Genomic DNA, 11,447 nt, shown 5'->3' on the forward strand with positions numbered 1-11,447 from the left:
ACCAGCGAAATGCTTTTCAAGGTTGTTTCCAGCTTAATATCAAAGGACTGGGAAACCCATGTGGGCACAAAACAGAGGTGCAGATCATCCAGACGTCTGAGATGTTACAGCACTCAAAAAAGAGCTCGACAGCCAGCATCAAACCCACCTCGGGAATTATACACTTAAGTGGAGCCACAGAAACAAGAACAGTTTGTGTTCGCCGACTTTGATGAACCAGTGTACTATAAGGATGATGAAATGCCAGATCATCTTCTTTTGCATGATCTTACAAGTAATGCAGAGGCAAAGCCGAAGCATGAAAAGCATGGCAATTAGATGCACCTTAGAGGACTGGAAATGCAAATGAAACATTTAAAGGGCTCTGCAAAGTCTGAGGTGGAGGAAAACTCATTGATTGAGTTCCATGATGAAGGATTCCCATTGGACAAATGCATCAAATCAAAGGAGGTTAAAAAGCAACAAAAGATCTATGGCACTCCTGATGTGGATGTGGCAGTCAGTGATACCTGTTGCTCTGGATGCTGACCCTAAAATCCCAGATTACCTGCCAAGTGAAAAAAATCAGAGTGTTAATTGAAGAGGACCAACTGAAGAAGGCAATATGTCAGACATGCTTTTTAATCAGTCACCACCTGAATGTTTTGAATATTACCATGTCTAAAGAGGAGTACAGAGCGATTGTCAAGAGAATTAAATCACAGAAGGCTTTAGTGCTGCTGATAGTGAATCTTCTGTTTCTCCCTGACTCCATCATCCCAGACCTTCCAGAGCTTGTTGGGAAGAATAAGCACATTGTGATTTTAGGAAATAAAATAGATTTGCTGCCCGGAGATGCTGAGAATTACCTGCAGAGTATAAAACATCAGCTAAAGGCATACTGTGCCAGCATGGGCATTTCTACCAGTGATAACAAAGACATTCACCTCATCAGTGCCAAAACAAGATATGGTATAGAAAACCTTATAATGAGACTGGAGTCGACCTGGAAGTACAAGGGGGATGTGTATTTCTTCGGGATGGTTAATGCTGGAAAATCCACGCTGTTTAATACTATACTGAAATCTGATTATTGCAAATCCAGAGCCTCAGATGTGATCCACAAAGCAACTATATCTCCATGGCCTGGTGAGATATAGCATTCAAGATATAATTGGTCAGGAATTAATTAATCAGTAAATATGATAAGTAAATTATTTTTAATGAATTATGTAGATTATTGATTTTTTTTTACAATCCTATTTCTCAAATACACTAAAACACTCAAAAGGTTGGAATAATAAATGTTTTTAATTCCCTTCAAAGACAATTCCCTTTTTTCAAATAAATGCTGTTATTTTAAAACATTCTATTCAAATTTCAAGAATCCTGAAAAAAAATTTTTTTACAGTTTCCAAAATATATTAAGCTGCAAAACTGCATTCAACACTGATGATAATAAAATATATTTCTTAGCCAAAAATCAACAAATTAGAATGATTTCGGAATCACAAATATAAATTATGTTTTGCAATATATTCAAATGCAAATTCATTCTCTTAAATTGTAATATTACTGTATTTTTGAGCAAATAAACACAATCTTGGAGAGCTTAATAGTCTTCATGATTCCAAACTTTTGACTTAGTATTGTGTTTAAGAGAGGTACTAAAATGAGAACAAAGAGGTGTTTTTTTAGCATACTTGACCCTTTTAGTCATTAAGAAATGTGTTGTGTATTTCTGAACAATTAAGCTGTTGTTAAGATGATGTTGATGTCCAGGGTTTTGAAACGGTTAAAAATCTGTCCACTGTAAATCTAGGAACAACATTAATAATATTTGTAATACATTAATATTAATGATTATTAATGATTAATAATACACAAATTAATAATGTTTAACAATTAAACTTTTTTTTTTAACCGGAGGCAACTTTCTTAATTTTATTATTCTTATTTTTTATTTTATTTTTAGGTCACATTGGGAGAACATTCCAAGCAAATCAGACACCCAAGAAAACTCTTGTGGAATTTGATCCTGACAGTCTGAGCTTTGGAGAAGACCTGGGGGAAGATATTAAAAAGGATCCATCCTTGGACGCCTCACAGATGCAGAGCTCACCTACAATGAAATCAAAGATGCACACTGGTTCTATGATAGAACCCCAGCCATCATCAAAGAACTTAAAGAAACTTAAATTTATGTTGATTTTTCTTGTTTTTCAGGCTGGGTTGCCGTGACAGCAGCCGAAGAAGATCAGCTGTTGTGGAGGACTCCTGAATCAGCAGGACTATGTTTGCGCACCCTTTACTGCCCCACATCGTGAATCTGAAAGGACAGAGAATCAACAAGACTCCCGCCTTCTAGACGAGAAAGCCTCAGGCGCTGGTAAACACCGGTCTGTCTGTGAAAGCTGCTGAGAGGCTCAATGTATGAAGGAAAAAATGAGGTGGTGTTATTGCTGTTGCTCTTGATATCTTCTGGTCTTCGATATATTGTTCCAATTGAACTGAATGTACTGCTTATATGCTACAATTACAGTTTCTAATAATGTGTTGTTTTTTAACTAAAATATCTAAATGATTATAAATTTACTTGATAATTAAATGTTTATACATTCTGTTGTTTGAAATGTCTTTCAAATAAAAGAAAAAAAGTAATAATTGTAGCAAGATTTTTTTTTTTATTGAAAATTCTTCAGCTAAACATATAGGTCACATAGTAAACTGTTTTTCAGATCATTCATAAAGAAGTCAAATCAAGGTACAACATAACATTTCAACTAATATAATTGACTACTTTTACTAGGGATTGGAAAAGACTTGATTACATACAAAGACTGATAAATGGCACAATACGAGTTGTGAATTGGCAACATGCTTTTCTAAAGAAGAAAAGCAAAAAAGCAGTGCTTAACACAAAAAGAGTGATAAAGGACATTTACAGTATATAAAGTATCCAACCATCCAAAATGGCAGTTTTTAAGGGGTACTGGGGCATCTGTGGATAGTATGTTTTCTAGTTTTCCATCTGAGGCCTGGAGGTTTGCCCCTACAACCTCAAAAAACTACATCTTGCTTTGGTGATATTTCCAAAAGTTTAATATTGCACATAATGCACTAAAGGCAATTCATTTCTGTAAAATTCGCTTACAGTATTTCTTTCCATATTTACTGACATACAAGGGTTGTGGCAACAACACATTCACAAACGCCAGTTCAATATGATGAGTTAAACTCTAAATAAACAGATTTGTGATGTCAATAGCCAATTCGATATGTGAATGGAAATGTTGATTGGGTAGAATACACAGAGAAGACTAGCCATTCTTTCATTTGAAGGTAAATGAGATCTAAATATCTGAGAATTTAATTTAAATGCTCAAATTGATTGTCCAAGGCACCGAAGAGCAAATAAAAAATAAAAATATGAACAGTGTATATACAAAAATCTTTGGACTGAGCATGAAATACAAATATTACCAGAAAATTGACAGATAAAATAACCTACAAACTCAAGAAGTGAGAGTTACAATGCAAGTGTAAAAAACAACAACTTTGAAAGCAAATTTACAATGAAAAAGAAAAGAAGCTACTATTGTGCAAACTACACGCTACTTTCCTTAAAAGGCAGAGCAAGCTTAATCAAAGAAAAATCTTTAGGAAGTGTAGAGAAATACTTTTCTGTTAAAATGAAATGTTTAGCTTATGTGAAACAGAGCCTCAAAGGTAAGAATATGGTTAGTTGTCAAGTGCTCTCTAAACTGTAAAAGGGAACAAAGAAACAGTTGAAAACAATGACATTAGCCAGATTTAAACACACTTTCTGTCTCTTGCTGACCAGAGATGGAGGCACTTCAGTGGAGTGGAACAGCACAATGTCTCTGAAAGCCCCATTATCTTCAGGGCTATTCAGCACTGGACCACCTGGGTCTGGCTAATCTGAGCTCTCTGCAGGGATGGAGGGAGAGAGTGTACTTGCTTTCAGAGCAGTTCTCCTTTTTGTTGCTTCCAAGTAGTGTAACAATATAAACAAGAAAACCCCGATGATCCTTTTGTCATGGAGCATGTGACCAAGCAAAGATTCAGTTAGTTTGGGTTCAATAATAGGATACGACCACAAGTTGATAATGGATTTCATTTCTGAATTGAAAGAATACTGGGCTAAGAAATCAACTAGTCGATGTTTCATGTTGCGTCATGGCAAGCTAAAATCTAGAACATCTATCATGAGCTGTAAAGCCATCAAGAACCTCATTTTTATTACAAAGTGAACAAGGTTTGTTCAGTTCCAAGTCTAGGAGAACCTCATAAACTGCTTTGAACACAAAAAAGTTGCCCTTTTCCATACAAGATACCCCTCACTTATTACCCTGAGCCGCCCCCTCTAGGTAATACACATTTACTAAATGCCGGTTCAAGTGGCGACGGTAGTCCATCTCCAAAGAGAAGGTACGGTCACAGAAGATACACGTGTGACTGAGTAGTTTGGTTGGAGATGGAAGCTCTTCTGTCGGAGTCCCTGGAAGTTTCTCTCCACCCTCGGTGACAGCAGCTAGTACGTTAAGACCAGAGTCGTAGCTTCCTTCAGAGGCGCTATCGCTGATGTCACTTCCCCCATCGTTACTGTGGATACCTTCGTCATCCTCTGCATCAGTGGATTTGTGACCAGGTGGACCGGGAAGTTCAAGAGTTGGACTGAAAACAGGCTGCTGTTGGCTGAAACCCGGAGATGTCTCGCTGTCAGTAGGTGAAGGCATCTCACTTCCACTGTCTACATCTGTAATTTCTTTTGAATTTACTATCTCATGTGAGACCTTGTTCTCAATTCCTTTAGGTTGTTCAGAGTCTGGATTTTGGGGTTGGCATGGAACTGTGAGTTCCTCCACAACAGAAGCAGACTCCTTGTGATTCCTCTCATCTTGGCAGGTCACTACTGTAGGTGTCTGCTCATCTGGTTGGACAAGTACCTCCAGTGTTATGGTGGTGGGCTGTTTTTCAGCTTCTAGATTGCTTAGCTTCTCTGGGACTTCATTGGTGTTCTCAGGTTCAACGACACAAGTCTCAGGTTTGCTTGCACATACCTTAGCATTCTTGGCTTTGCTCTTCATGGCCTGTAGAACCTCAGGTATGGTGCGATTTCTCTCTGGAGCTCCAGAATTTGTTGATGGCTTGGCTGTATCTTTCGTTGTGCGCTTGACCCGCACTGAGGGACAATTTGGTTCTGAAGAATCAGTGGCTGGTGCATTCATGTTCTCTGCTTTTCTTTTGACAGGTTTAGTCCTGACTTCTTGCACTGCTTCTGTACTCTGGGTATCTTTTTCCCTGTTGACCTTTGACAATTTTGTCTGCCTCTTGCATGGTTTCTTGGGTTGAGATTTCTTGCAATCCTTTGCACTTTCTTTGTCTTTAGTCTCCGTTGTTTTCTCATTCAACATTCTGTTTTTCTTTTCTAGCAGCTCTCTTTCCTCTTTCTCATTTTGCTGTTTGTCTAGAGGGTCTTTCTCTGCTCTTTCTTTATCCAGATCTAACATTTGCTCCTCAACAATGGGTTGATTTTTCACAATAACTTTATTGGCGGTCTCCTTCAATGGCTTCTCTTTCTTAGGACGACCTTTCACTACTTTCTCAACAGATTTAGGAGATTTCTCTACCTTCTTCATTTCCTTTTTATTAGCTTGTTTGTCATTGCAACCATTTGTTTGCGCCACGGCGATTTCCACAACTTTCCCCAAAGTCTTTCCTTTAACCTTCTTATGTTTTTTCTCTTTTTCCTCATTTTTCACATTGGTCTTTTTCTCTGCAGTTTTTTCTTTGAGTTGCTGTGTTGGCTTTCCAGATTTTTCTTTCACAATGACATCTGGGTTTTTCTTTACAGTCTTGTAAGTCAGCTCAGTCTCCATAGCATGGTTGGGTTTATTGGGTTTCTTAATGGAGAGGTTGATTGGACCTGATTCAACATCATCCAATTCTCCAAACTGTTTGTCCTCACATCTCCTCGATCCAGAATGGTCTGTCTCAAGCTTATTTGGTGAAATGTCATCCATTTCAGTCCTTTTCACACGAAGCCTTACCTTTGATACATCCATCGAGATATCAGTGCATCCTGGGTGTCTGGACTTGATGTGATACTGCAAGTTGCACTTCTTGGATGCAGCATATTTGCAAACCGGGCAAAGAAACTGGCGAGGGTTGACATGGAGCTCAACATGCTTTTTAAAGTTGCTTCGGTCAGCTGTCTTGTATTGACAGTAAGGGCAGCTTAGGGGCTTGGGTCCATTGTGGACCTGTCTAGCATGGCGGGTCACCTCATGCTGGTTGGCTGCCAGGTAGCTGCAGTTGTCACATTTGAAAGGCCTCTCACCTATTCCAGACAGACCATAAGGAGAAGGTCAAGGCTGAACAATGAATCTATTATTTCAACATTCTGAGAAAAACACAGACACAAGTCTCATGCAGGGGATACAGGCAAACACATCACAATACAGAATCACATTCTAATATATATCACAAACTGTGTACCATTTTATCCAAAGCCATCTGGCTCCACGGAGTGCAACAAAAGAGAGAAATGTCATGAGACAAGATGAAAACGGAGACCTTGAGCACATTTGCTCTGTCCCAAAACCCAGACAGCTCACTCACAATAGTCAAAGAGTCAATAGAGTCAATAGAGTCAAAATAGTCACCTTGAAAAATGTTCACGCACTTTTTGTATACAAATTTGTATACATTTAATTTTAATTAATTCCCATTACTTTTTCCGAACATAGAATAAACTACTAAACTCAATGCAGCATTACAAGTATTTTACAGAGAATATTTCCAAGACTATATCCACTGCAACAGGTTTAATAAAACTAAATTAATTAAAAATAAATAAATTGTGTGCCATGTATTTTTATTCTTATTAAAATATTGTTTCATTAGCTTAGCTGTTATCGGTTTAATCTAACGAAATTTTGAAAGTCTTTGAACAAGGCAGCTCAGTAGGTTTTGGAACAGATTCATTAAATCAAAACCTGGACTAGAATTTAACAAATTACATTATAAATCCTAAAACATGACAATATATATTCTAGATCAGCGGTTCCTAATCCTAGTCCTTGTGACTACCCCCCCCCCCTCTCTGCACATTTTGTATGTTTCTCTTATCACTTCAGAGGTTTGTTCCACTTGACTGTAAGTGCCCCACAAAACAGACATCACAGGATATTCCACAATGATTCCAGTTAAAAAAAGCAGCATATTTCATCCATTTAAAGTTGTTCCATTCAAATTAAGTGAATGAGACATGACTACTATGCATATCCCATGATTACGGTTAAAAAACCCTTTACACTTATGTAGTTATTTTTGTCTGTGTGTGAAGATAATCTAATAGTCTGAATCAGGTGGGTTGAACAAGAAGATCAGGATTAAGAACCACTGCTCTAGATCAAGTTCAGCATCAGACTGCTTCAATAGATGGACAAGAGACTCACCTGAATGGGTTCGCATGTGTCTGGTAAGATGAGTTTTCTGGGAGCTGGAGTAGTCACAATATATGCACTGGAACGGACGCTCACCTACAAGAAGAATCAAATCAAATTGTTTTATTTTTCACAAATATTTCTGATTACACTTAAACTTTTTAATCGGCGTGATTGTATTGAATTGAGACTTATTGGAGAATTTAAGATGTACCAGTGTGGGTCCGGATGTGCTGTATGTAGTTATTTTTGCGGTCAGAAAAATATGAGCACTGGTTGCAAGTGAAAAGCTTGCTGGGAAAATGATTCCTCAGATGTTTCTTCCAGTGATACTGACTGATGGTGGTATAAGCACAAATGGTGCACTTGAATACTCTCTGATCTTCACCCTCCTTAGTATGATGTTTAAGGTGAGCCATGTAGTGGTCGTAACGGTTGGTGTTGTATCCACAGCGCTCACAGCGGATCACACCTTTGGAGTTAGCCAAACCTTCATTATTCTCTGTGTTCGCGGTCTGAGATTGGCCTGACTCACTGGCCAGATCCTCGTCAGAGTCAGCTGCACCATTTACCACTGTCATTTTCTTGGCACTGTGAACACGAATATGGTGAATGAATTCCTCCTCGTTCTCAGCCTGGTATTGGCACGGTTTACAAAAGAAAGGCTTCTTCTTCTTTTTGTTGGATTCGAAGATGACGACTGGGGTGCGCTTACGTTTTTCTGCTGATGAGGATTCAGATGGTTTGGAGAGGTCTTCTACTCGCTCCATTTCAATCTGCTCTATTACACTTTCTGTCAACTCTGGCTCAACCCGAGTGGCATGTTCAGCATATGCGCACTCAGATATCTCAGAGCTGTCAAGGCTGTATCTGATAACACCTTCTTCCTCGCTGTCAGAGTAATTGTTGCATCCAACGGTCTTGAGTTCGACCATTTGTTTCTCTTCTGCATTGTAGTCTGAGGAAGACACCTCTGATGATACCACCACATTAGCGAGCATCACTAGCTGAGGGGCGGCCACATCGTTCTGAGGCAGCTCGGGAAGCTCATGGCCGACCTCTGGTAATGGGATGCCAACAGGCATGAAGAGACCAGCAGTGGCTGGATACACAGTCTGAGCAGACATGCTCAACCAGCTGAAATGCAAATAGAAACAGTGATTTCAGTGTCACTTAAAATATAGCTTGTGCCACTTAAAATATAAGTTAATAAAAATGTGTATGTGAAATTTGACTATGACAAAACAAACACTTTCATGTAAATGAATGATTAAATCAAAAGGCATCTTTTTCTGAGATAAGGAGTCTAGGCTGAGCCCATCTCTGATTGATTAACCCTACAAGGATAAAGCGGATTGTGCAATTTCACTCTCCCAAACACGTTTAAGAAGAAACAAACAAAGCCTAAACCGACACACATCTTTATAGTCAATAAAGTACCCTGTTTTTTCTGGTATGAAGACTATCAAAGCACTAACAGCTTTAACTCTAGGTTATTTTGAGGAATTACTGCAGACAAGTGTCAAGTTCAGTCTATATGCAAGTGTCTATATTCAGTATATATAACAGTTCAGAGCTCCCAACCATGTATGGCAATGCTCCCCAAAAGTAAAAGTAATGAATACAATTTTAAGGCATGACTTTTTTAAGATGCAATCTAACCAAGACAAGCATGAAATATATTCAGAGCAACAATAACAAAACACAATCTATGTTTATTGAGCTGCATTATTCAGAATAAACATTTTTGCACTTCAGCCTAAAATACTTTGCTATACATACAGTGTATTATCCACATTCCATAAATTTAATATTTCTAAATACTACATATAACACTTCAGAGATTAGATTCTATAAACAGTAAATGCTACACTGTACTGCAGACAAAGTTTTAAAAATAGGTCTCGTATTTTGCTCGTATGGAGTTAAAGTTTAATTAAACCTGCTCTAGTGTGGAGAAGTATGATCATGGCAAACAGAGCCGTGTGTGTGTGTGTGTGTGTGTGTGTGTGTGTGTGTGTGTGTGTGTGTGTGTGTGTGTGTGTGTGTGTGCTCTTGTTTTTGTGACATATCAGGACACAACTCTGTATAATGACATGGGTATGACACAGGTATTACAAGGAGAGGGTGACTTATGAGGACATAACCCATATCCCCATTTTTCAAAACGCTTATAAACCATACAGAATGAGTTTTTGAGAACGTAAATATGCACAAAGTTTCCTGTGAGGGTTAGGGTTAGGTGTATGGTTGGTGTAGGGCCATAGAATATACAGTTTGTACAGTATAAAAACTATTACGCCTATGGGATGAAGCCACTTTTCACAAAAACAAACGTGTGTGTGTGTGTGTGTAATGCCTGTGAGTTTGCATGCTCTGAAATGTGTTCGGCCATTTTAAAACAGCACCACCAACTTCTAGCAGTGGAGGAGGGAAAATATAACCGATGTGTGAACTGAAGCAGCATGACAAGAACGTTTATTCAGATTAACTCATTCAACCATCAAAGCATTAACATTCTGTGAAAGCTCAAACGGGCTTTGCGTGAAAATATGATGGCGTTAAATCAAAGTTGTCAAAATAAGAAGTGAAAACTTTGACCTTGTTGGACAGCTCCAAAAACGACCCATCTGAATCAGACGAAGAGCGAGCTACACATTGCGCGAAAAAATAAAACCGAACATAAAAAATCACTCGGTTTAATTTTAGAGCATGATTCAACATGACTTAAATCAAATGAAGGCGTCCAATTGGCATCTCACAGAAAAATGGGTGAATTGAGAATAAACAAAAGGTCAAAAGATATCATAAAAGGGACGTGATTTATTCTAAAAACGAAAGGAAAGTCACTGTCCAGCTTGGATATTTGTATAAAACCTCAATTCTAGTCAATCTGACAGCAAAAGTTGCGTTACAAACCTTCAACAAGATGAAAAAATTTTTTTTTCCGGAAACTGCATGCATGCAACAACAACACACCACGCACGACAACCCAACAAAATTACACTTTTTATTCAACACATTCTATCGAAGAACATAGTGAGGATTTTCTGTTTAATTTCTCATTAATTTAATGCACTTTCTGCACTTTTAATTTGGTCAGCGTGTGTGTGTTAGCCTTGGTCCTGATCTGAATCTCTCTCCGTGCTGAAATCAGCCCTGGACAGCGCCTCTCCCTTTCAATGCAACCCTCCATTTTCACTCCACTTACCCAAACTTAGTTAGGCTCGTGCGCGACACAAAACAACACAAAACCACACCCCAATCAGCTCCAAACCCCACGGAACCAAACCCACGAACTCACCAGCGGTGCTCGCTCGTTGTCTTGCGACGTTGTCGTATAAACAAGATTCGAGAGAAGTTATTTCCAAACTCTCACAACTGTCGAGGAAGTACGCGACATTCACGCGCATTCCAGCACATCGCTCTTGCGCGCCCTCGCTGGGGAGATGTGACGTCAGCGCGCTCGCTCACACGGGGCGCGCTCCCGTTCTCGCGCTTTTCAAGGTTTACTATTGTGTGGTTTTTTTTTAGTATAGAGAGTGACAGACCGATTTTAACAAACGAAAATACCGCGGTGACCGCGCCGGTAATTAAACAGGAACTGTTACTTTGGCAGTAGCCAGGTTTCTACAAGTTGTACTTATTGTTTTGTTGTCGCGTAAAGCTACACGTGGCAAACAGGCAACAGTGATGTTAAGCTGTTTCTAAAGGAATATATTTCCAGGACGATATTAAGCAGCTGAACTCACAGGATCAACACAAGTGCTTGGCAAACAACTTGTACAGGTGGGGGGGGGGGGGGGCTATTTATTTATTTTATTCACAATTTTAAATAACCAGTTTTTCCTAAGAAAAGGCATGTGTTACTTTGGACAAATTTGAAAACCCACATTGAAAATCACGTATTCCTAATAAAATTAAAATAGTCTAATGAAAAGTGTATTTTAATCCGGTCTTAAAATTATGATATAAAACAATTATTACAGGAAAAAA

The 11,447-nt window shown here is 38.7% G+C and overlaps 2 protein-coding genes across 2 annotated transcripts; one reads left to right on the forward strand and one right to left on the reverse strand.

The window, feature by feature from the left end:
• Positions 1 to 28: 28 nt before the first annotated feature.
• LOC132113854 (nitric oxide-associated protein 1-like) lies at positions 29 to 2,631 on the forward strand. The gene is made up of 2 exons (XM_059521882.1): positions 29 to 1,128; positions 1,955 to 2,631. Exons 1-2 carry the CDS (start codon positions 522 to 524, stop codon positions 2,218 to 2,220), a joined length of 873 nt encoding a protein of 290 aa, XP_059377865.1. The 5' UTR covers positions 29 to 521; the 3' UTR covers positions 2,221 to 2,631.
• A 23-nt stretch (positions 2,632 to 2,654) lies between these two features.
• LOC132113855 (RE1-silencing transcription factor-like) lies at positions 2,655 to 10,911 on the reverse strand. Its single transcript, XM_059521883.1, has 4 exons — positions 10,756 to 10,911; positions 7,666 to 8,588; positions 7,464 to 7,547; positions 2,655 to 6,343 (listed from the first exon to the last, which is right to left on the reverse strand). The coding sequence occupies exons 2-4, from the start codon at positions 8,576 to 8,578 to the stop codon at positions 4,341 to 4,343; spliced, it is 3,000 nt and encodes a 999-aa protein (XP_059377866.1). The 5' UTR covers positions 8,579 to 8,588; positions 10,756 to 10,911; the 3' UTR covers positions 2,655 to 4,340.
• Positions 10,912 to 11,447: the final 536 nt, after the last annotated feature.

The sequence above is a fragment of the Carassius carassius genome, chromosome 33 (genome assembly GCF_963082965.1).
Source record: "Carassius carassius chromosome 33, fCarCar2.1, whole genome shotgun sequence".
NCBI lineage: Eukaryota > Metazoa > Chordata > Actinopteri > Cypriniformes > Cyprinidae > Carassius > Carassius carassius.